This window comes from Pseudophryne corroboree, chromosome 5 (assembly GCF_028390025.1).
Source record: "Pseudophryne corroboree isolate aPseCor3 chromosome 5, aPseCor3.hap2, whole genome shotgun sequence".
NCBI classification, from domain to species: domain Eukaryota; kingdom Metazoa; phylum Chordata; class Amphibia; order Anura; family Myobatrachidae; genus Pseudophryne; species Pseudophryne corroboree.
Window position 1 is genome coordinate 451,233,005 of NC_086448.1, and position 26,482 is coordinate 451,259,486.

The 26,482-nt window shown below is 45.8% G+C and overlaps 1 protein-coding gene across 3 annotated transcripts in view; it reads left to right on the forward strand.

Annotated features, from left to right (window-relative positions):
• The window catches only part of ELP2 (elongator acetyltransferase complex subunit 2), a 405,605-nt gene that overhangs the window by 117,225 nt on the left and 261,898 nt on the right, over positions 1-26,482 (forward strand). For all 3 annotated transcript variants that reach the window (XM_063922926.1, XM_063922927.1, XM_063922928.1), the window contains one exon: positions 22,206-22,301. In XM_063922926.1, the coding sequence (XP_063778996.1) occupies positions 22,206-22,301 (96 nt within the window). The remainder of the gene's footprint in view (positions 1-22,205; positions 22,302-26,482) is intronic.

Sequence of the window (26,482 nt, forward strand, 5' to 3'; positions counted from 1 at the left end):
TCTCGCTGATCAAATCTGGGAAGCGGCTGACTATTTATGTACAGCTTCTACTGACGTCTGTCAGCTCACTTCTCGCCTTTCATCATCACTAGTCACAGCACGACGTGCGCTCTGGCTACGTTCTTGGCGAGCGGAGACAGAGGTCAAAAAAGGAATAGAAGCATTACCTTATGAGGGCGAGAAGTTATTCGGTCCTGAATTGGACAAATGGATTTCTGAGGCCACGGGAGGGAAGTCTGTTTTCTTACCATTTCCTCCAACAGTGCCTAGAAAAAGATATTCTGGACCGGCGTTCAAATCTTTTACACCTCAGTCCTTTCGCGGGCGTGGCAGGGGAACGGCCACACCAGGTAGACGAGGTCGGGGACGTAGTTTCCAACGAGCCAATACCACTCGTCAGGATACTAAAGTCACCGGTAAGCCAGTGGCATGACGGGCTCCCAGCCCATCTCGATTCTCCTATTGTAGGAGCACGTCTTGAGTCATTCCAGTTGGCGTGGCTTCAGACGTCCACAGATGGGTGGATCCGCAAACTGGTTTTAACAGGTTACAAAATAGAGTTCGACTGTCTCCCGCCAATGCGGTTTTTCAGGACAGGACTGCCTCTGTCGGACAACAAGAGGGCGATTCTGCAGACTGCCATTCAGTCTCTGCTGGACGCAGCAGTTTTGGTTCCGGTCCCTGTGCACCAACAGGGTCAGGATTATTATTCCAGTCTATTTGTGGTACCGAAGCCGGATGGCTCGGTCAGGCCAATATTGAACTTAAAGGGCCTCAACCAGTACGTCACTAACTACAGATTCAAAATGGAATCTCTACGATCAGTAATTGCAGGTCTAGAGCCACAGGAGTTTGATTGCGCTGGATCTCAAGGATGCGTACTTACACATTCCGATTTGGCCTCCTCATCAAAGGTTTTTGCGGTTTGCAATACGACAGAACCATTACCAGTTTCAGGCTCTACCGTTTGGCCTCTCGTCAGTGCCTCGGGTATTCACCAAGGTGATGTCTGTGATGATAGCTCATCTCAGATCTCTAGGAGTGATAATAGTTCCATACTTGGACGATCTACTCATCAAAGCTCCGTCTCAACAAATCCTCCTTCAACAGGCATTGCTGACATACAATGTACTGGTTCACCACGGTTGGATTGTCAACTTCAAGAAATCACATCTAATTCCGTCCCAACGACTTCAATTCCTAGGTATGATTCTCGATACATTAGACCAAAGGATCTACCTACCCGAACAGAAAGTACAGGTCATTCGTCATCTGGTACAATTAGTGCTCAAGCCACGCACAGTCTCTGTTCATTTGTGCATTCGCCTCTTAGGCACAATGGTGGCGGCTTTCGAAGCACTTCAGTTCGGAAGGTTTCACTCACGTCCTTTTCAACTGGATGTGCTCGCACAGTGGTCGGGCTTGCACATACAGATTCACCGCAGGGTAAGGTTGTCTACAAGGACCAGAGTGTCTCTACTCTGGAGGCTCAGGGTACAGAATCTAACCGCAGGAAAACAGTGCAGCACCTGGAATTGTATCATTCTCACGGCAGACGCAAGTCTCAGAGGTTGGGGAGCTGTAGTTCAGAATCTTCAGCTCCAGGGTCTCTGGGCGGATCACGAAAGATTGCTGTCCTGGAACTCCGGGCAATTTACAATGCGTTACGACAGGCAATGCACATGCTGCAGGCTCAGGCAGTCCAGGTGCAATCAGACAATGCGACGGCGGTCGCATACATCAACAAACAAGGCGGAACGAGAAGCCGCATGGCAATGCGGGAAGTAGCTCGAATCCTCAATTGGGCCGAGTATCACCAAGTGATATTGTCGGCAGTATTCATTCCGGGAGTGGACAACTGGGAGGCGGATTATCTCAGTCGTCAGGATTTCCATCCAGGAGAATGGGCATTAAATCCAGACGTATTTCTCATGCTGGTCCAGAGGTGGGGTTACCCGCAGGTGGACTTGATGGCATCTCGCCACAATCATCAAACGCCCCAGTATGTATCCAGAACGAGATATCCAGAGGCAGTGGCGGTGGATGCTCTCACAGTCAGGTGGCCATACAGTCTAGTATATCTGTTTCCACCGTTTCCGCTGCTCCCTCTATTGCTAAAACGGATCAAAAGAGAGTTCGTCACCGTCATACTAGTGGCGCCTCATTGGCCACGGAGAGCTTGGTTTTCGGATCTTCGCGGATTACTCGCAGACGATCCTTGGCCGCTCCCACTACGTCCGGACCTGTTACAACAGGGTCCGTTTCTTTACCCCGATTTAGCGCGGCTGCGTTTGACGGGGTGGCTGTTGAGACCGCCCTCTTAAGAAGAGAGGGCATTCCAGAATCAGTCATTCCAACCATGCTACGAGCTAGGAAGCCGGTTACGGCAGCTCATTATTATAGAATTTGGCGTGCCTATATAGGTTGGTGTGAAGCTAGGAAGTTTCCAACTTCATCTTTCAAGTTATCCCGTCTTTTGTTATTTCTACAGATGGGATTAGATGGAGGTCTACGTTTATCCACACTAAAAGTGCAGATATCTGCTTTGTCAATTTACTTTCAAAGACGATTGGCTCTTTTGCCATCAGTACACACCTTTATGCAGGGTGTCCTCAGAGTACAGCCTCCATTCATTCCACCTACAGCGCCATGGGACTTGAATCTGGTTTTAGATTTCTTACAGTCTTTTCATTTTGAACCCTTACAACAAGTGGATATTAAATTTCTCACTTGGAAAACAATTTTTCTTCTAGCCTTGGCTTCGGCAAGGCGAGTTTCAGATTTGGGTGCCTTGTCATGCAAGCCAACCTTATTTGGTGTTTCATGATGACAGAGCGGAACTTCGGACGAATCCCGCTTTCTTACCAAAAGTAGTTCCTGTGTTATTAGGACATTCTGAAACTCTGGATGTGGTACGCGCTTTACGCGTTTGTGTCTCGAACGTCTACACTTCGTAAGACGGATACGTTGTTTGATCTCTATGATGCTGCCAAGAGGGGTTGGCCAGCCTCTAAGCAGACCCTATCCAGATGGATAAAACTGACCATACGTCAGGCTTATCTTCAGGCTAGATTACAGCCGCCTACATCGGTAACAGCTCATTCCACACGTTCTGTTGGAACTTCATGGGCAGCTGGTCGTGGAGCATCTACGACACAGCTTTGCCGGGCGGCTACATGGTCATCAGTGCACACGTTTGTGCGCTTTTATAAGTTTGATACTTTTGCGGCATCAGCATCTAGCTTTGGCCGTTTAGTGTTACAAGTGCCAAATAACTCTCCCGCTCACGGGGGAAACTTTGGTACGTCCCAAGAGTACTCCAGTGACCCCTAGTGGATGAAAAAGAAAATAGGATTTTGGTACTTACCAGATAAATCCTTTTCTTTGAATCCATACGGGGCACTGGACGCCCACCCGGAGCAGTTATTACCTGGTTGTGGTAAGTGCAGGGAATATTATGGTAACACACTCTTACCGACTGTTTCAAATTAGAAATTCTGTCGGGTTGGTGTCAACTGTTAGTTGTCATTTTTTGTTGGTGTCAACTTTATTGTTGTCCAGTTTTGTTATATGTATTTCTCCATTGTCAACCTCTATAGCTCCAGTTCGGCACAGTAAAAAACACTGAGGTACTCTGGGATATGGAGGGGAGGTATAGTCAAAGTTTAACTGTACAGTGCCTAGTTCCAGTGGAACCGTCCATATCCCAAGGGTACTCCAGTGCCCCCTATGGATTCAAAGAAAAGGATTTATCTGGTAAGTACCAAAATCCTATTTTTGGAAAGAACGAGGCGGCTCTCAGGAGTCTATGGTGAACAGGTGAACTCTGTCAAGTGTAGCTTTATCGACGTTTCGGGGTGCAAGCCCCCGTCTTCAGGACACACAGTGAAAAGAACAAGTGAAGAACATGCATTTAAATACACTTACCAGGCGCGCCTCCAGCCGTCCTCACTTCGCCGCTGCCCGGCTTCCGGACTCAGCGCTTCCGGTCAGGTGACCCAACCCCGTGACGCGAGCTTCCAGTGCCGTCATGCAGGGGGCGGGGAGGCCGTTGTCATGGTGCGTACTAAACAAAACATAATACAAAAAATTACCACCATACAATCCATAAGACAGTACAAGCAATCTAATGCCCGTCTGACACATATGTATGTACATTGGACACGTTAAGCCCCAGAGGGCTCAATGAGTCACTGGGGTTGAGTAGTTTTATATAGGTCCTTGTGCTAAAAAATAAGATTTTACTCACCGGTAAATCTATTTCTCGTAGTCCGTAGTGGATGCTGGGGACTCCGTAAGGACCATGGGGAATAGACGGGTTCCGCAGGAGACTGGGCACTCTAAGAAAGATTTAGTACTACTGGTGTGCACTGGCTCCTCCCTCTATGCCCCTCCTCCAGACCACAGTTAAGGAAACTGTGCCCGGAAAAGCTGACATTACAAGGAAAGGATTTTGGAATCCAGGGTAAGACTCATACCAGCCACAACAATCACACCGTATAACTTGTGATAAACTTACCCAGTTAACAGTATGAACAAACAACAGAGCATCAACCAATGGATGCCAACATAACATAACATAACCATTTATTAAGCAATAACTATATACACGTATTGCAGAAAGTCCGCACTTGGGACGGGCGCCCAGCATCCACTACGGACTACGCGAAATAGATTTACCGGTAAGTAAAATCTTATTTTCTCTAACGTCCTAGTGGATGCTGGGGACTCCGTAAGGACCATGGGGATTATACCAAAGCACCCAAACGGGCGGGAGAGTGCGGATGACTCTGCAGCACCGAATGAGCAAACACAAGGTCCTCCTCAGCCAGGGTATCAAACTTGTAGAATTTTGCAAATGTGTTTGAACCCGACCAAGTAGCAGCTCGGCAAAGCTGTAATGCCGAGACCCCTCGGGCAGCCGCCCAAGATGAGCCCACCTTCCTTGTGGAATGGGCTTTCACTGATTTTGGATGCGGCAATCCAGCCGCAGAATGAGCCTGCTGAATCGTGTTACAGATCCAGGGAGCAACAGTTTGCTTTGAAGCAGGAGCACCCAGCTTGTTGAGGCAGGTCTTATGGCAGCCAATGCGTCTACCACGTCTGTACTGGCTCGCCGTATTCTGTGGTTGAGGTCCTGGAAGGTGGACCTGGACTTAAAGACCCTGGGGGTGCTCCCTTTCAAGGGAGACATCCTCTTTGGGGAGGATCTGAACAAAATTGTGACTGACTTGGCGCCTGCCAAGACTGCATTTCTCCCAAGTACTAATCCTTCTGCTTCAAAGGCTAAGAGTACCACCTTTCGTTCCTTTTGTCCTGCAGGAAAAGCAGAGGGTCCGACGTACCCGAGACAGACTCGTACTTCCAAAGCCACGAAGTCCTAATCTAAACAGTCATGGGCTGCCTGTCAGCCTACTTCCAAACAGGACAAGCCCGCTGCATGATCCCAGGGTGGGAGGCCGACTTCTACAATTCGCCCAGGTTTGGTTAAAGACCACTTCAGACGCATGGGTGCGAGAAGTTGTCTCGCACGGGTATGCAGTCTCTTTCAAGAGACGTCCCCCTCGCCAGTCCTGCACGATGGTTCTTCCTTCGGATCCATTGAAAGCGCAGCTCTACACCTGGTTGTACGATCCCTCCTGGACACAGGAATGGTAGTACTGGTACCTCTGTCCTAGATAGGCAGGGGATACTATTCGACTCTGTTTCTACTTCCAAAACCCAACGGGTCCTTCCGGCCTATACTCCATCTCAACACTTTGAACAAATTTGTGAGTGTGTCCAAATTCTGTACGGAAACCCTGCGCTCTATTATGCTGGCCATGGAACCCGAGGACTATATGATATCCCTGGACATACAGGATGCTTACCTGCATATACCTATTGCCATTTCACATCAGCAATATCTGCGGTTTGCTATTCCATGCCATTTGGATTAGCCACGGCCCCTCGTAATTTCACCAAGGTCATGGCCGTGATGATGCTCTTCTCCGCCATCAGGGTATCAGGATTCTGCCATATCTGGACAACTTGCTGATCCTGGCGAACTCCCAAGAGGTCCTCCTCCATCATCTGGAACTGACTGTACATTTCCTGCAAGCCCACGGGCGGCTCATCAACTGGAAGAAGTCCTCGATGGTCCCTGCTTGGAGCATGGTGCACCTGGGGGCACTACCGGACACACACAGCCAAAGTCTGTTTCTGTCTCCTGAGAAAGTCCTGAAACTTCAGGACAGGATCAGATACTTCCTTTCTCGCCCGCGAGTGTCGATACACTCTGCAGTGCAAGTATTCATGGTGTCGGCTTTCGACATGGTAGAGTACACTCAATTTAATTTCCGCCCTCTGCAGAGGTTGATCCTTTTGAAAGTGGGATGGCCTAACTCATCGGATCAGGTCTCAAATGATCTCCTTTACTCCAGATGTCTGTCTGTCACTGAGCTGGTGGCTAAAGTACTGACAGCTGATCAGGGGCCGTCCCTTTTGGATACCTGACTGGGTCCTACTGACTACAGATGCCAGCCTGCGGGGGGTTGGGGCGCGGTGCTGGAGCAGCACTCTCTCCAAGGTCGGTGGACCGGGGAGGAATCTTTCCTCCTGATAAACATTCTGGAATTGCGGTAGTGTTCAATGCCTTGACTCTTGCCCTTCCTCTGGTACAGAACAGGCCTGTACAAGTACAGCCAGACAACGCCACCACGGTGGCATACATAAATCATCAAGGAGGCACTCAAAGCCGCATGGCAATGATGAAAGTGTCAAAAATCCTTTGTTGGGCGGTACGCCATCTGCCAGCAATATCGGCAGTGTTCATTCCGGGAGTCCTCATCTGGGAAGCAGATTTCCTCAGTCGTCAGAAAACACAATAGTACTAGAAGTACCAATACAGCGCTGAGAATAATTGTTGCAGACAGGTTGAAAGGATTAATCAACAATTTAATATAAATTAAAATTAGAAAATGGGTATAATAATGTCTAAATGACAATTAATACACATCGAGAGCAGTTAAAAAGCCATGGCTCATTTAGGACAGCCAAATAGAATCAGCAACAGGACAGGGATTTTCTAATATCCAGTGGTTGGTGGCCCTCAATTTTCCTTTTACCATAAAGGATGTACGTCTCTCCACAAATAGTTACCAATCCTGGAGGTACACTTGCAGACTTCCCTGATGATTTCTCAGCAAATGAGGATGGCAGCACATCAGTTGAGGGAAGTGGGTTAGTCCTCCATTAGCAGTAGGATGGTTGTGGAAAAATGGTTCCAAGCTTCTTTAAAGGTCCACCGTCCAAATGATCCTGGATGGTCTATGTCCCAGTGTCCAACAGGTAAGTCCTTACGCGTTTCGCTGTCTTCAGGGGGCAGCTTTATCAAAGGTAAGTGCTCTCTGTAAAAATCATCCTTATAAGTCCATATGTCAGAGGGAACCAAAGCATTCCGTGTCTGCCGGCAGACGTGTAAAGGTGCTCTCAGATCAACTAGTTTCCTCATTCGTCAGGTTGTACACGCTGGGGAGTGGAGTCTTCATCCAGAAGTCTTTCAACTCTTGGTGGACAAGTGGGGCCTATCAGATGTAGAACTGATGGCGTTTCGACATAATCACAGAGTTCTGGTCTTTCGGATCAAGGACAAGGGATCCTCAAGCAGCATTCGTGGACGCACTGGCAATTCCATGGAACTTTCAGCTGCCATACGTGTTCCCTCCAGTGTCACTCCTGCCCAGGGTACTACGGAAGTTCAAGCAAGAAAAAGGAATACTAATCCTGGTCGCTCCAGCATGGCCCAGGCGGCATTGGTTCTCAGACCTGCAGGGTCTATCGATCGCGCGTCCTCTTCTACTTCCTCAATGCCCAGACCACCTAGTTTAGGGCCCTTGTGTCTTCCCAGACCTGGCCAGACTGGCTTTGACGACGTGGCTCTTGAAGCATCACTCCTGAGGGCCATAGGTTTCTCTGAGGCGGTCATCCAAACTATGTTGAAGGCCCATAAACCAGCTTCGGCTCGGATTAATTACAGGGTTTGGAATTTTTATTTCACCTGGTGTGCTGGTAAGATTTATGATGCGTATACTTTCAGAACTTCCAGACTTTCAGCTTTTCTGCAACAAGGCCTAGATTTAGGCCTTCGTCTGGCCTCTCTAAAGGTTCATATATCTGCCTTGTCGGTGTGGTTTCAGAAGAAAATTGCGTCTGTTCCTTACGTTCATACTTTCACTCTGTTTGTATTACGGATTCAACCTCCCTATGGGGGTCATTCCGAGTTGTTCGCTCGTTATTTTTTTGTCGCAACGGAGCGAATAGTCGCTAATGCGCATGCGCAATGTCCGCAGTGCGACTGCGCCAAGTAAATTTGCTATGCAGTTAGGAATTTTACTCACGCATTACAAGGTTTTTTCTTCGTTCTGGTGATCGTAATGTGATTGACAGGAAGTGGGTGTTTCTGGGCAGAAACAGGCCATTTTATGGGAGTGTGTGAAAAAACGCTACCGTTTCTGGAAAAAACGCGGGAGTGGCTGGAGAAACGGGGGAGTGTCTGGGCGAACGCTGGGTGTGTTTGTGACGTCAAACCAGGAACGACAAGCACTGAACTGCTAATCTTTCGTTCGCAATTTTAATATGCTAAGATTCACTCCCAGTAGGCGGCGGCTTAGCATGTGCAAAGCTGCTAAAAGCAGCTTGCGAGCGAACAACTCGGAATGACCCCCTATGTCCCTCCTGTGGCTCCATGGGATCTGTCTGTTGTTTTGAATGCCCTACAATAGTCTCCATTTGAACCTTTTTGAGTCTGTGGACCTTAAATGCCGTACACTTAAGTAGTTTTTCTGTTGGCTATTGCCTTTGCTAAGAGGGTGTCGGACTTAGGCGCTTTGTCCTGTCGTCCACCCTTTCTGATTTTTCACCGTGACCGGGCAGTTCTTCGAACTCGCCCCGGTTATCTCCCTAAGGTGGTGTCATCTTTCCATCTTAACCAAGAGATTGTGGTTCCGGCTTTTATCTCTTCTGGTTTGTCCTCCAAAGAGTGGTCTTTGGATGTGGTACGGGCTCTCCATATTTATGTGGAGAGGACTGCCTCTATCAGGAGGTCAGATACCCTTTTTGTACTTTTTTGGTTTTCACAATCTTGGCTGGCCTGCGAATAAGCAAACCTTGGCCAGATGGATTAGAATGGTGATTGCACAAGCTTATGCGCAGGCTGGACTCCCAGCTCCTGCTGTTATCAAAGCCCGCCGAGGCGCGTCCGCTGAACAATTGTGCAAAGCGGCTATGTGGTCCTCAGTGAACACGTTCATTAGGTTCTATGCCTTTGATACTCTTCCCTTGGACGTTGGGTTCTTGTGCCCGTTACAGTGCGTCCCCTCCCATGAGGAATTGCTTTAGGACATCCCCGATGTATTACCTGTGGAATCCTAGTGTAAATTTATAGAATGTGATAATATTAGGGATGTTAGGGACCCATGTGATGAAGTCACCTGGCCGCGGTACTTGGGCCCGCATATTTGCGCAAATGTGTGCTAAGAACTTCAATTATACTCCATGTCAATTGTGAGGGTTTATTTAAATTATTTTTATTATCAGTGTTCTTAGTGCTAAGAGTGTGCATCTGCATCTCTCTTCCCCCAGCATAGTATTAGAATCCTAGCTGCAGAAACAAATATTTATGGTAGACTTACCATAGTTAAATCTCTTTCTGCGAGGTACACTGGATTCCACAGGGCGCTCACCCTGACGCACTTAGCTTCTTTGGATTTGTATGGCATTAGCCGCTGGTCCCTTCTCCTGTCGAGAGAATGTGGTTCTATGTGACTAACATCTGCCATCTCTTTTACCTGCTACTGAATTGGACTGGTTAACGAAACTGAGCTCCAGCGCCCAGAGGCGGGGTTATAGAGGTGGCGGTGCAGTGCATCCTGGGAACAGTCAAAGCTTTAGCCTGTTTTTGCCTCGGATCAAGATCCAACTCTACACCCCGATGTATTCCCTGTGGAATCCAGTGTACCTTGCAGAAAGAAATTTAACTATTGTAAGCCTACCATAAATCTCCTTTTTCTTCTGTTTGGTCTTGTGAGATTTGTTTAGAAAAATAACAGATTTCTCTGCAAGTGCAGTGACGCACTTTGAAATGGAAAAAAAAAATTCTATATAAATCTTCAGACACAAGTGAAGGCAAAAGGCTATGGAACTACACGAGAAATTAAATGGCACAGGATAACAACCTAAAGTTAAGTAATATCTTATCCACTATATTGACATGGTTGTATCCCATACAACTGTACCTTTCCCCTCTTGTCTGCCAGTGTTTTCAAGTAAAATTCATCTGGCTCCCCTAGCAGTAATGTAATGATCTCTGATCACCGACAACACTGTCCATTTTTTAATGCAAGTACGGGAACATCAGTTACCCTCTGAGTACTACTGCACTGATCCCTCTGACTGCAGAGATCAGCATTAGCAGAGTCACTGATGAGTAGTCCTCCCTGAGGCCTGTTCCGCTGCTTTCTGCATAAGGGGGTAGGGGTTACTATGAATCACTACTTCTATGGGATTTTATGACACTGGTGAGTGGAAGGTAATGCCACAGGGGATTTTTTTTTGTCTTTTTCTACTGGGGGATCTACTGCCTCTGGTGGGGTGGGGGGAGTTAAATATGTTTTTTTTTTTTTAAATTGTTCTTAACATAAATAAAAATTGTCACCAATTAAGTGGTTACTTATTTCATTAATACTTACCTGTTGGGGATTGGTGGTAGCCAGGCGCTCTTTGCAATGTAACAATATTATGGAGCACTGATTTACAGTAAGAGTGATGAAGCAGTGAAAAAAATTGGGGTAAATTTACAGGGGTGTAGATAGTGTAGCACCAATGTTGATTATGGGGTATGGCATATATTGGATAATCTGTATATCTTTACATCTTTGCATATGTCATATACAACCCATATTAGGGAAAAAAAATGTGCTTTTGTAATTAGTTATGGTGCTGGATTTTATGAGTAACTGATAGTACGTTTTTAAATGGAATCCTTATGTTTTCCTTATGTTTTCCATGCACATTTCAACTTTAGGTGCTGCAGCTGGTTTCCCCCTACAGACTGCTACTCTAACAACATGCCTATACTGAATGTGCATGAAAAAAAAAATCCAGCCCTGATTTAAGAAATACGCTTAATTGGCTACCTTCTCCTCTTTTTATACAAGCTAACATAAAGTTTTACAGTCATGTTAAGTATACTATTAAAGAAAAATGTTGTCCCTTCAAATAGTTCTAGATTTACCACCTTGGCATACACCACTGATATAGTCTCTGGCAGAATATTATTAAAACTGCTCCATAAAATAATGTGACTATGAAGAAAAGATGTACCGTATTTGCCGGCGTATAAGACGACTGGGCGTATAAGATGACCCCCAACATTTCCACTCAAAATATAGAGTTTGTTATATACTCGCCGTATAAGACTACCCCCTCTTCCGCACACCTTCCACACACCAAATAAAACGTAAAAGAACATCAGATTTGATTTCAACATGTTAATTTATATTCGAATGCTTATGACATGCAGGAAAACTGTCACAAGGCTGTATGTTATCAAAACATGTACAGTAAACATAAAACAGTGCAAGTTTATTAAACGTACCGTAATTCACTAAAGAAAACACACTCCCTCCTCGGCGCAAGCAACACTCCAAGTGAACCCTATGGATGGGTAGATGCTTCTCAGGAACAGTTTCCCTTTAAAAGCCTTCAAACTCCTGTTCGTCATCTGATATTAAAAGTTCATCAATGACATCTTGTGATACACTTGCAAGGCAGTCATCGTATGGATCTAATTCCGTGTCAGATGATGTGGCCTCAGCTTCAGCTTCCTCTTCATCTTGCCACAAGTACTCGTCCTCCATACCATCTAATGAATTTGATATGCCACACTTCTTGAAAGACTTGATTACTGTTTGTGCATCAATATCATTCCAGGCTTTTATGACAAATTGGCACAAAACATCCAACTGTGGAGCACGCATGTTTCCTCCTTTTGTGTATGACTTTTCGCTGCTAACCATCCATTCATTCCACTGTTCTCGAATGCGATCTTTAAACGGCTTGTTTAGGCACACATCCAGGGGCTGTACCAATGATGTCAATCCTGCAGGAATAACTGCTGCATCTGTTTTTATTCTCACAAGCCTTTCCTTGGTGGTGGGAGTTAAATGAGCCCTGAACATATCCCACACAAGTAGACTACGTTTTTGAAGTAGACCACCTGGTCGTCTGCTCCATACATTATCCAGCCAAAGTTTCACACCCTCCTCATCCATCCAGCCTTTTTCATGCACGTGCACAAAACAACCAGCAGGGAACTTGAGTTTTGGCATTGTTTTCCTTTTAAAAATAATCATAGGTTTCAGTTTGTTGCCATCAGTTGTGCATGCTAGTACCACTGTAAAACTTGACTTCTCATGTCCTGTTGTTTTTATCAAAATAGTTTTTTCACCTTTTTGATGGACAGTTTTATTTCCAATCATATCAAAATTCATTGGAGTTTCATCCATATTTTTAATATTACTTAACGCATAGCCATGTTTAGTGCGCTGTTGTATTACGTATCGATGGAAACTATCCACTTTGTTATCCAGATCTGCAGGTAGTTTTTGGGCAATTTTTGTCTTTTGCCTTAGTACCAGATCATGCCTTGCCATGAATCTACTACACCAGGATATAGTGGCCTTAAAATTGTTGCTGTGATCTGGGTTAGATTTGGCCCACTGAAGTGCAAACAAGCGTATTGTATTTCGTGTCACCACATAACCGTTTTGGCGATGCTGAGCCACCATGTCTGCTACATGTTTTTCGAGTTCTGGCCACAGTTAGGTGCCTCTTCTTAATGCACACTTACCCCTTGGCATACTCTTTAATGCGTTTTCATTTGATTTCCAGTCCCGAACCATCTTTTCTGTTACTCCATATTGTCTTGCAGCAGCACAATTATTATGTTCCATGGCAAAGTTTACAACTTTAAGTTTAAAACTTGCATCATATTTCTTTCTTTTTGCTGTTGCCATGATAGGGTTGATAGGGGTTTGACTGCTGGACATTTTCTATGTTGTATTGTACTGTATTGTACTGTACAATGGTGCAGTACTGTGGTTGGCTGTTGGCTGTATACAAAGCCTGATTGGATTGGTCCCTGCTCCCTGTCTGCCCTCCCTGTCACTAGCAGCAGTCTATTAATACCAAGTGACATTACTATATTATGACCGCAAGGGGCGGGCCGGAGCGACGCTGATTCCCGAGCAGAACGGGCCGGTCACGCCAAAAAGGCTGGCACCCCTGTATCGCTGCAGCCACGCTGATGGCCCGCCGCGGCCGCAGTGCATCGGGAGGCACTGCGGCGTATAAGACGACCCCCGGCGTATAAGACGACCCCCCACTTGGTGGCATGTTTTGCAGGGCTAAAAAGTCGTCTTATACGCCGGCAAATACGGTATGTGTTTGTTATACAAAAATGTTTGACTTCCACAATGTCACTGTACATTATAAAATTAGAAAATCCCTTTGCAGACATTTTTTTTTGGTTTTGTTACAGTGTAATCACCTTTATTGTTAAAGAAGAGATTAATGTAAGAAGATAATCAGTTTTGTCTTTTGAAATAGTCATTGTAATTCTGGAGAGAACACAAGTGATACCATGTATCCATGCTGCTCTTGTGGAAATAGATACATGCAGCTCTTGTGGGAATATTTTACATGTCATTCTATTGTCTGAGTCTGTTGGCTTTGCTGCTCTCCATTGTCTTGTATCAGAGACCAGTAATCATTTCATATCCCAACAGAAACAGTTATAAACTGTTTTTTGTACTTGGTGTTAATACAGAACGTGGATTAAATAGAAATGTTGTTTATATACTACAGATGTGTCCTCATACATCTTGTTTCAATACAACACACAGCGGTAGATGCCTGGCGTGAGTGAGTGCAACTCCGTTAGCATCGGGCATTTCTCTGACGTCCTAGTGGATGCTGGGAACTCCGTAAGGACCATGGGGAATAGCGGGCTCCGAAGGAGGCTGGGCACTCTAGAAAGATTTATGACTACCTGGTGTGCACTGGCTCCTCCCACTATGACCCTCCTCCAAGCCTTGGTTAGATTTTGTGCCCGGCCGAGGTTGGATGCACACTAGGGGCTCTCCTGAGCTCTTAGAAAGAAAGATAGACTTAGGTTTTTTATTTTCAGTGAGACCTGCTGGCAACAGGCTCACTGCAGCGAGGGACTAAGGGGAGAAGAAGCGAACTCGCCTGCTTGCAGCTAGCTTGGGCTTCTTAGGCTACTGGACACCATTAGCTCCAGAGGGATCGACCGCAGGCCCAGTCCTTGGTGTTCGGTCCCGGAGCCACGCCGCCGTCCCCCTTACAGAGCCAGAAGCAAGAAGAGGTCCGGAAAATCGGCGGCAGAAGACATCAGTCTTCTCCAAGGTAGCGCACAGCACTGCAGCTGTGCGCCATTGCTCCTCACACACACTTCACACTCCGGTCACTGAGGGTGCAGGGCGCTGGGGAGGGGGGGCGCCCTGAGAAGCAATTATAACACCTTGGCTGGCAAAAATACCACAATATATAGCCCTAGAGGCTATATATGTGGAAAATACCCCTGCCAGAATCCAGAAAAAAGCGGGAGAATAGGCCGCAGAAAAGGGGCGGAGCTATCTCCTGCAGCACACTGGCGCCATTTCTCCTTCACAGATCCACTGGAAGGAAGCTCCCTGGCTCTCCCCTGCAGTCTACACTACAGAAAAGGGTAAAAAACACTACATTTAGGCGCTGTATAAATTATATATAAAAAAGCAGCTATAGGGGACATAACTCAGTTAGTCCCTGCATTATATAGCGCTCTGGTGTGTGCTGGCATACTCTCACTCTGTCCCCCCAAAGGGCTTTTGTGGGTCCTGTCCTCTGTTGGAGCATTCCTTGTGTGTGTGCGGTGTGTCGGTACGGCTGTGTCGACATGTTTGATGAGGATAATGATGTGGAGACGGAGCAGATGCCTTTAGAAGGGATGTCACCCCCTGCGGGGCAGACACCTGAGTGGTTGAGCTTATGGAAATAAATGAGTGCACGTATAGACTCCTTACATAAGAAATTTGACGACATGCCAAATGTGGGACAGCCGACTTCTCAGCTCGTGCCTGCCCAGGCGTCGCACAGGTCATAAGGGGCTCTAAAACGCCCGCTACCTCAGACCGCAGACCCAGATGTCGACACTGATACTGACACCAGTGTCGACGACGATGAGTCTAATCTGATGCCCACTAAGGCCATTCACTGCATGATTGAGGCAATGAAAAAAGTGTTACACATTTCTGATATAAATACAGGTACCACTAAAAAGGGTATTATGTTTGGGGAGAAAAAACTACCCGTAGTTTTTCCCCCATCAGATGAATTAAATGAAGTGTGTGAAGAAGCGTGGGCTTTTCCTGATAAAAAATTGGTAATTCCTAAGAAGGTACTAATGGCGTTCCCTTTCCCGCCAGAGGATAGGTCACGTTGGGAAACACCTCCTAGGGTGGATAAAGCGCTCACACGTTTGTCAAAAAAGGTGGCACTACCGTCTCCGGATACGGCCGCCCTCAAGGAACCTGCTGATAGAAAGCAGGAGGCGATCCTGAAGTCTGTATATACACACTCAGGCATTATACTTAGGCCAGCTATTGCGTCAGCTTGGATGTGCAGTGATGCCGCTGCGTGGTCAGATAAACTGTCAGAAAATATTGACACATTAGACAGAGACACGATCCTGTTAACCATAGACCATATAAAAGACTCAGTCTTATATATGAGAGATGCACAGAGGGAAATCTGCCGACTGGCATCTAAAGTTAGCGCATTGTCCATTTCTGCTAGGAGAGGCTTATGGACTCGCCAGTGGACAGGAGATGCAGATTCTAAAAGGCACATGGAAGTGTTGCCATATAAAGGTGAGGAATTATTTGGGGATGGTCTCTCGGACCTAGTTTCCACAGCAACGTCTGGGAAGTCAGCATTTTTACCCCATGTCCCCTCACAGCCTAAGAAGGTGCCGTTTTATCAGGTTCAGTCCTTTCGGACCCAGAAAAACAGGCGTGGAAAAGGCGGGTCTTTTCTATCCAGAGGCAGAGGTAGGGGTAAAAGGCTGCAACAAACAGCAGGTTCCCAGGAGCAAAAGTCCTCCCCCGCTTCTTCTGCCAAGTCCGCCGCATGACGGTGGGGCTCCACAGGCGGAGCCAGGTACGGTGGGGGGCCGCCTCAAGAATTTCCGCGTTTAGTGGGCTCGCTCACAGGTGGATCCCTGGATCCTTCAAATAGTATCTCAGGGGTACAAACTGGAATTCGAGGCGTCTCCACCCCACCGGTTCCTAAAATCTGCCTTGCCGATTGCTCCCTCAGACAAGGAGGCGGTGCTAGCGGCAATTCACAAGCTGTATTCCCAGCAGGTGATAATCAAGGTACCCCTACTTCAACAAGGCCGGGGTTACTATTCCACACTATTTGTGGTACCGAAACCGGACGGTTCGGTGAGACCCATTTTAAATTTGAAATCCTTGAACACATACATAAAAAAAATTCAAGTTCAAGATGGAATCGCTCAGGGCGGTTATTGCGAGCCTGAAAGAGGGGGATTACATGGTATCCCTGGACATCAAGGATGCTTACTTGCATGTCCCCATTTACCATCCTCACCAGGAGTACCTCAGATTTGTGGTACAGGATTGCCATTACCAATTCCAGCTGTTGCCGTTTGGACTGTCCACGGCACCGAGGGTATTTACCAAGGTGATGGCGGAAATGATGATACTCCTTCGAAAAAAGGGAGTTTTAATTATCCTGTACTTGGACGATCTCCTAATAAAAGCGAGGTCCAAGGAACAGTTGTTGGTGGGAGTAGCACTATCTCAGGAGGTGCTGCACCAGCACGGCTGGATTCTGAATATCCCGAAGTCACAGCTGGTTCCGACGACACGGCTACTGTTCCTGGGTATGATTCTGGATACAGTCCAGAAAAAAGTGTTTCTCCCGGAGGAGAAAGCCAGGGAGTTGTCATCTCTAGTCAGAGACCTCCTGAAACCAAAACAGGTATCAGTGCATCGCTGCACGCGGGTCCTGGGAAAGATGGTGGCTTCTTACGAAGCAATTCCCTTCGGCAGGTTCCATGCCAGAATCTTTCAGTGGGACCTGTTGGACCAGTGGTCCGGATCGCATCTTCAGATGCATCGCTTGATAACCCTGTCTCCAAGAACCAGGGTGTCTCTACTGTGGTGGATGCAGAGTGCCCATCTTCTAGAGGGCCGCAGGTTCGGCATACAGGACTGGGTCCTGGTGACCACGGATGCCAGCCTTCGAGGCTGGGGGGCAGTCACACAGGGAAGAAACTTCCAAGGACTATGGTCGAGTCAGGAGACTTCCCTTCACATAAATATTCTGGAACTAAGGGCCATCTACAATGCCCTAAGTCAAGCAAAATCCCTGCTTCTACACCAGCCGGTGCTGATCCAGTCAGACAACATCACGGTAGTCGCCCATGTAAAGCGACAGGGCGGCACAAGAAGCAGGATGGCGATGGCAGAAGCCACAAGAATTCTCCGATGGGCGGAGAATCGTGTACTAGCACTGTCAGCAGTGTTCATTCCGGGAGTGGACAACTGGGAAGCAGACTTCCTCAGCAGACACGACCTCCACCCGGGAGAGTGGGGACTTCATCCAGAAGTCTTCCAGATGCTGGTAAACCGTTGGGAAAAACCACAGGTGGACATGATGGCGTCTCGCCTCAACAAAAAGTTAAAAAGATATTGCGCCAGGTCAAGGGACCCTCAGGCGGTAGCTGTGGACGCTCTAGTGACACCGTGGGTGTACCAGTCGGTTTATGTGTTCCCTCCTCTGCCTCTCATACCAAAGGTATTGAGAATAATAAGAAAGCGAGGAGTAAACACCATTCTCGTGGTTCCGGATTGGCCAAGACGAGCGTGGTACCCGGAACTTCAAGAGATGCTCTCAGAGGACCCGTGGCCTCTACCGCTCAGACAGGACCTGCTACAGCAGGGGCCCTGTCTGTTCCAAGACTTACCGCGGCTGCGTTTGACGGCATGGCGGTTGAACACCGGATCCTAAAGGAAAAGGGTATTCCGGAAAAGTCATTCCTACGCTTATTAAGGCCAGGAAAGATGTTACGGCAAAGCATTATCACCACATATGGCGGAAATATGTTGCATGGTGCGAGGCCAAAAAGGCCCCAACAGAGGAATTTCAACTAGGTCGATTTCTGCATTTCCTGCAAGCAGGAGTGAATATGGGCCTAAAACTAGGCTCCATTAGAGTACAGATCTCGGCTCTGTCGATTTTCTTTCAAAAAGAACTAGCTTCAGTACCTGAAGTTCAGACATTTGTGAAAGGAGTGCTGCATATTCAGCTCCCATTTGTGCCTCTTGTGGCACCTTGGGATCTCAACGTGATGTTGAGCTTCTTAAAATCACATTGGTTTGAGCCACTAAAAACCGTGGATCTGAAATATCTCACGTGGAAAGTGGTCATGTTATTGGCCTTGGCTTCAGCCAGGCGAGTGTCAGAATTGGCGGCTTTATCATGTAAAAGCCCTTATCTGATTTTCCATATGGATAGGGCAGAATTGAGGACTCGTCCCCAATTTCTCCCTAAGGTGGTGTCAGCGTTTCACCTGAACCAGTCTATTGTGGTGCCTGCGGCTACTAAGGATTTGGAGGACTCCAAGTTGCTAGACGTTGTCAGGGCCCTGAAAATATATGTTTCCAGGACGGCTGGAGTCAGAAAATCTGACTCGCTGTTTATCCTGTATGCACCCAACAAGCTGGGTGCTCCTGCTTCTAAGCAGTCTATTGCTCGCTGGATTTGTAGTACAATTCAGCTTGCACATTCTGTGGCAGGCCTGCCACAACCAAAATCTGTGAATGCCCATTCCACAAGGAAGGTGGGCTCATCTTGGGCGGCTGCCCGAGGGGTCTCGGCTTTACAACTTTGCCGAGCAGCTACTTGGTCAGGGGCAAACACGTTTGCAAAATTCTACAAATTTGATACCCTGGCTGAGGAGGACCTGGAGTTCTCTCATTCGGTGTTGCAGTCATCCGCACTCTCCCGCCCGTTTGGGAGCTTTGGTATAATCCCCATGGTCCTTACGGAGTTCCCAGCATCCACTAGGACGTCAGAGAAAATAAGAATTTACTCACCGGTAATTCTATTTCTCGTAGTCCGTAGTGGATGCTGGGCGCCCATCCCAAGTGCGGATTGTCTGCAATACTTGTAAATAGTTATTGTTACCTAAAGGGTTATTGTTGAGCCATCTGTTGAGAGGCTCAGTTGTTTTCATACTGTCAAACTGGATATAGTATCACGAGTTGTACGGTGTGATTGGTGTGGCTGGTAAGAGTCTTACCCGGGATTCTAAATCCTTCCTTATTATGTCAGCTCGTCCGGGCACAGTGTCCTAACTGAGGCTTGGAGGAGGGTCATAGTGGGAGGAGCCAGTGCACACCAGGTAGTCATAAATCTTTCTAGAGTGCCCAGCCTCCTTCGGAGCCCGCTATTCCCCATGGTCCTTACGGAGTTCCCAGCATCCACTACGGACTACGAGAAATAGAATTACCGGTGAGTAAATTCTTATTTTTTCTTTGCTGAAAATGCGTCTTATTCGCATCATTTTGCGGCATGCCTATATTCCGTGTACGTCTGTGCTGTATCTGCATATGCAGTGCTACGTAGCATTTCGTATGCAGATACAGCCATGGTCGCACACAGTATATAGGCATGCCGCATATCATTTTAATCGACATAAGCTACTTGTGCATCCTGTACACTTTGTTTTGTGAATAAGACGTATTTTAATGGAAAAAGTCACACAAAAAGACGCTTGGCGATGTTGAGTCACACCATGGCATGGCATAACTAGAAGGGCTTTTTAACTTGCCAGGAGGTTAGATGTATGTGGACACATCTGTACATTAACAAAACTATACAGCTTGGTTCTAGGACTGTGTACTCACTGTTATTAACAAGCATCTCCAAACAACACGTATGTGTCAACGTTTTGGTCCTCAAGACCAGTTATACAGCCATCTGGATCACACTCAATGTCGGCTGTCCCTGTGGAACTACGAGTACCCTGATGCGGCCACTCCCATTAACCAGTCAACCAATCAGTACCTCAAAACAACTAATAATACTCTGTGAATTTACTGTATACTGCTTAACATTATCAAATCATTGCTATGAATATAGCATCAACAAAAACATACCATATCAGTTCTAAACAGGGAGGTTCCTACAAGCGGGGAACCTCGTAGCGTTGAAAAACGGAGAAATCCCCTACTTCCGGGCTGTGGAATGCATTCGGCCAGAAGATGCTGCTGCCCAGAACGCACACAGAATGCGCATCATCCCTGGAATACACTCGCTCCCAGACACTGGGCACATCCACCCGAAAATCTATATTGTATGGAATGCAAGCTGGCATCATGTCACAGCCTCACCAAGTGGACCATAGCTGTAGTACAATCGGCGGTCGTCAACCAATCGGCACACATCAAAAAACACAGGTGGAATGTGTATATCCAAACAACTTGAAGTCTTCTATTGGATCCTCAATGCAATGAATCCAACATACAGGTTGAGTATCCCTTATCCAAAATGCTTGGGACCAGAGGTATTTTGGATATGGGATTTTTCCGTATTTTGGAATAATTGCATACTATAATGAGATATCATGGTGATGGGACTTAAGTCTAAGCACAGAATACATTTATGTTACATATACACTTTATACACACAGCCTGAAGGTAATTTTAGCCAATATTTTTTTATAACTGTGCGTTAAACAAAGTGTGTGTACATTCACACAATTCATTTATGTTTCATATACACCTTATACACACATCCTGAAGGTCATTTAATACAATATTTTTAATAACTTTGTGTATTAAACAAAGTTTGTGTACATTGAGCCATCAAAAAACAAAGGTTTCACTATCTCACTCTCACTCAAATAAGTCCGTATTTCGGAATATTCCGTATTTCGGAATATTTGGATATGGGATACTCAACCTGTATTACATATTTTATATTATATATATCTCAAAGAAAGCCATTCACCCTGTGTTGAGAACTTAACATCCGCTCCACAAACAGAAAACTGCAATCTGCGGATTCAGACCGTTTAAGCGCAAATTGGATTTTACAGATTTAGCTGTGATTATTACATATAGTGTGTTTTGTTTGGGTTGTGGATACAAAATGTTTATATGATTTAATGTCTGTCTCTCTTTATTATTGTGAATAAAACACGTTAACTTTTAAAGCAAAACATGTAGCCTAAATAGGCTTTTGTCTGAGTAGTAGAGTATTAAGCACTAAGGGCAATATTAGTCTGGTTGTGCCCTCTGATATTGTAGTATATAAATAAATATATATCCGAATCCCTCTCTCACTGACTGACTCATCAGTAATTCTGATAAAACTCTGGATTGCACCTTCGGTGTGTAGAATTTCATAAGATACAGTAAAAAGTGACAGGACCATTTTTTGTATCTCTCACTCACACACCTGTTATCTGACTCATCACTAATTCTCTTATTTCCCAATATGTTAGGAAGCTGAAATTTAACATAGGTATTCTTCAGGTGGGAAATATGAAAACTATGTAATTAGGATTTTAATAAACCTCCCCTAAGGGGATGAAAAGGGGGTTGACATAATGACATAATTACCGATGCGCCCAAACGGACAATCTGATAAAAATTTGCATTGCACCTCCAGTGTGTAGAATTTAATAAACTACAAAAATGTTTTTTTTTTATTTTTTACCGTATCTGCTACGGGTGTTTCTCGGGTAACGCCAAGAAACATGGATTAATATTTACTTAAATTAAGACTTCTCAAATTTACATCGCTATAGATTTACCACATTTTTAACACTCATTTATATGTACAACTGTGAAAATCAGAAACTGTTCTACCCGTTCTTCGCACTGGAGTTTCTGATTTTCATGGTTCTTGCAGAATCCATTATCTTAAAAGTCTTTCTGAATACTGGATTCCATACCTTTCCATTATCTTTTCAGAAATTCCTATTTGCCTTTTTTTTGTAGTGAATTTTTGATTCCATTTTTCCTTTTACAAGGTTTATAAACAGAAGTCTCATAATGCTTTCTTTCTAGATGGCGAGTTTATTTATGCTGTAACCTTAGAGACAGTTTTGGCTGGCCACGAAAATTGTGTGTATGCTGTTCATTGGCAGCCATCTTTCATGAAAGGTAGGTCTGCAGCAATTGTTTGGGCACAGAAAAATACAGTGGTAAAATAAAGGATATTTTCACAGTAAGGCCCAGATTGATCAAACTTTGGAGGTAACTTGCATGGTGATAAAGTACCAACCAATCGGCTCCTGTTATTTTTTCAAACACAGGCCGAAATGTATTAAGCCTTAAAAAGTGATAAAATGGAGATGATAAAGTGATAAATGACCAGCCAATCAGCTACTAACTGTCATGTAACAGGCTGTGTTTAAAAATGACAGGAGCTGGTTGGCCGGTACTTTATCGCTCTTTATCCGTCTCCACTTTATCACTTTTTAAGACTTCAGCCCAGATTTATCAAACCTTGGAGAGTGATAAATAGCACGGGGGTAAAGTACCAGCCAACCAGCTCCTAACTGCCATTTTTCAAACACAGCCTGTGACATGGAAGTTAGGAGCTGATTGGTACTTTATCACTGTGCTATTTATCACTGTCCAAGGCTTGATAAATGGGGGTCTAAGTACATTTGGGCCACAGCCTGTAACATGGCAGTTAGGAACTCATTGGCTGGTACTTTATCACCGTGCAATTTATCATTCCCCAAGGCTTGATAAATCTGGGCTTAAATGTGTTATTCTATCCTAAATTTAACCAGATAGCCATCAGTTATAAATAGGCTTGCCATAATATCACTTTAATCTGGGACTTCTATGATTTACATAGCTGTCTGATTAAAACCAGGTGAAATGTAGGCTTGAATTTAGCCAGTCAGATAACCTGTGTAATTTATAGTTGCATCAGATTAAAGTAATATTATGGCAAACCTAGATTTAAAGGTATTGGACACCATATGTTTTAGTCTAACTACAAAAACAAAGTCAGAATTGCAGAATTAATTATCTTTAAAGATACTAGCCAAAGCCAGAAATATACTGCACTCCTTTGAGTGGAATTCATATATGCAATAGGTCAGAGTATTTTCCAACTTTAGTCCTCAGGGACCTTTAACATTGTGTGTTTTACAGATCTCAGATTCACAAGTGAAATAATTAGCTCCTCCTGTGGATCTTTTAAAATGTGTCAGCCAGTAATGTATACACCTGTGCACCAACTGGGAGATCTGTAAAACATGCACTGTAATAGGCCCTACACACTGGCTGACATCACTCAAAGATATGAACGATCTTGTTCATTAATGAATGAGATACCGTTCATATCTTTGAGTGTGGAGGCACCAGCGATGAACGATGCGCGGCCCCACGCTCGTTCATCACTTGTGCCCCGTCGGCTGTGCATGCAGGCCAATATAGACGATCTCGTCCATATTTGCCTGCACTGCTACGGAGCCGTGTGACGGGGGGGGAGTGAAGTAACTTCACTCCCCCCGACACTGCCCCCCCGCCGCCGGGCCGCCCATCAGCCATATCCGCCGTCGGGCACCTTGGTGGCGGATCGGCCAATGTGTAGGGCCCATTAGGAGTCCCTGAGGGCTGGAGTTGGGAAACACTGCAATAGAGTACAGATACTATGTGTAAAACCTAATTGTATTTTAGTTTCCAGGTGTGAACATTGAAGTGAATTCAGGGCACCAGATATAATTAAACCTGCTTTCAGTGAATTTGCACAAAATGGAGCCCTACTACTAAAAGTAGTAGAATATTTAAGGAATGTGGGGACTCTGAGGATAAGTGTGGTATGAAGTCACAAACATTATTACAACTCCCTGTCTAAATTGAGAAGCAGACAGGGAGTCCCCGCTGCCCCTCAGTAGCTAAATAGGCATATAGTCACAAAAAATTCTTTGGTCATTCCATAACCCACCTACCATCAGAACACTTTTGAAGAAGATTTATCAAAACTTGAAAAGAGATAAAGTGGAGAGAGAGAAAGTACTAACCATTCTGCTTTTGTTTTTACATGCATTGGGGCAGATGTATTAATCCTGGAGAAGTGATAAAAAAAATGATCAGTGGAAGGTGATAATGCACCTGCCAATCAGCTGCTGTCATTTTTCAGATCCGTAATGATTGGCTGGTTCGTTATCACCTTCCACTTATCACTGCTTTATCACCTCTCCAGGCTTAATACATCTGCCCAATGTGTTTGAAAAACGACAGGAACTGATTGGTTGATAATTTCTTTCTCCAAGCTTTGATAAATCTCTTGTCACTTTCTCTCTCTACTCAACAGTATGTTGCTAGCTCTTAGTGGGCATTAAGTTGTATGTCAGGGGAGGAGATTATAAACAGGGCAGAGAGTAAGATCATGAATTAAATGGAGTGAGTGGGTGAGAAATGTATTACAGAGTGGGGGGATTTTGTGATTGAGCCCTACACAGCGAGGACCTTGTTCACTGTTGATTTACTCTGCACTGCCGGCTAAAATGAGAGTAGAAGTGCAGTTGACCATGCCCCTCCATAAGACGGGTACACACTTTCCATTGTGCGTGGATATCGTACAGGCACTGTGGGGGAGATGTATTATGTCGCACATATCATGCCACTATAATGCTTCCTGCTTCTCCTCTTTACTGAGGCAAAACAGGAAGCAACACTGAAGAGGGGGGGAAAATGTCAGCCTCCGGCGATCCCCACAAAAGCGCACAGTGCTTCGGCCTAGTGCTGATTCGCTGTGTCTTTCCTCCCTGCTGGCTCCACTGGGCATGCAGGAAATCTTGCAAGGTTCGTGAGATCTCCTATGTAGCCTGGAGCCGCTGCAATCACTACAGTGGCTGTGAATGGGACAACGACACCTGCAGCTGTTGGTATGGTCACTGCCACTGACCATTCATACTTTGCTCCGCACATCAGGACAATAACACATGTGGTAGAAGTATATCAGCGCACATAACATGCACTCATACCACTTCTCCCCCATACCTACTGTTCATACATCTAGCACTGTGATGGCAGTGTAGGTTCAAGTGTAGTGTATAGATTCATCAGACTCCGATGTAAACACTAGGGTCTCCACAAACACTAGGGTCTCCACAAATATCAGAATATCACATTTGTAGGATTAAATAGAGAACCACAGACCACTGAAGCAAAGAGATTAAGATTCATTCCCTGTGATATCATTAATTTAATTAACCTGAATAGAGCTATTTTTCTAGCATCCATAAGGGATACTTTGGTTCATTTAGTACGATGGGGTATAGATGGTGTCCAAAGGAGCCGGTGCACTTTAAATTTCTTCAACTGGGTGTGCTGGCTCCTCCCCTCTATGCCCCCTCCCACAGGCAGTTTAGAAAAATGTGCCCCAGAGAGTTTCTTCGGTTTATTTTTAAACTTTTTTATTATCTGTATGCTGTTTGGGCAACGGCATACCGGCACCGTGGGATTTAGGGGGGGTGGAGGGGAGAGGTTACCGGTATTTTCAGGCGTCGGAGCCGCTTCCCTGCTGCAGGACCACTGTCCTTAGAGGTTGTTGTACAGTGGGGCACTGCGCCTTAGCTGTCGCAATTGCAGCACGCCGCACACCCCTAACAGATGCCTGCAGGTGAGGAGTGGTTAGTACAAACCGGGGTCCCCGCTAGGGCGGTCCCCCAGTTCTTGGTGCGGCGCAAACGCAGGAGTGGCATACGGAACCCTCTCTGGGGGGATCCGCTATAGCCCCCTGCGTACACTGGCCAGTGGTAGTGAAAACAGGTATCTTTACTTAGTTTTACACTCTGTGGGAGGCATTGCCAGTATAAAAATCTTCATAGCTCCTGCGCCATTACAGGTGGCGGGGCTTCATACAGAGCGGGACCAGCAGTGTTTTGGAGCCTTCCTCTGCTTACAGCTGCAGCAGGCAAAGGGGGAGAGCCGCTATTGTACACAATCTTTGACCTGAAAAGGACAAAATCTCCGGTGTTACACCATGATAAAACAGCTTGCAGTCTCACTGGGGCTGTTTAGCTTGGGTGTGCTGTTCCTTTCTCTGTGTCTCCCTCTCACATACAGTAAGGGCAGGCTTGCTATTGTATTACTTGTCTGTGTGTATGTGTATATAAGTGTTGTCATGGTAAAACACCAATTATGCAGTGTATGTCACACCAGATGCTCTCCCTCTACATCTGGTTCCATATCATGTGAACAATGCATCCAGTCCTCGCAACTCAGTGAGGGAGATGGGGGGGGGGGAGGGGGGAGTCAAGAGCCTTCCTGGCTGTGTGCCATAAAATCCATGATGTCAGATATGTCATCTCAGCTCA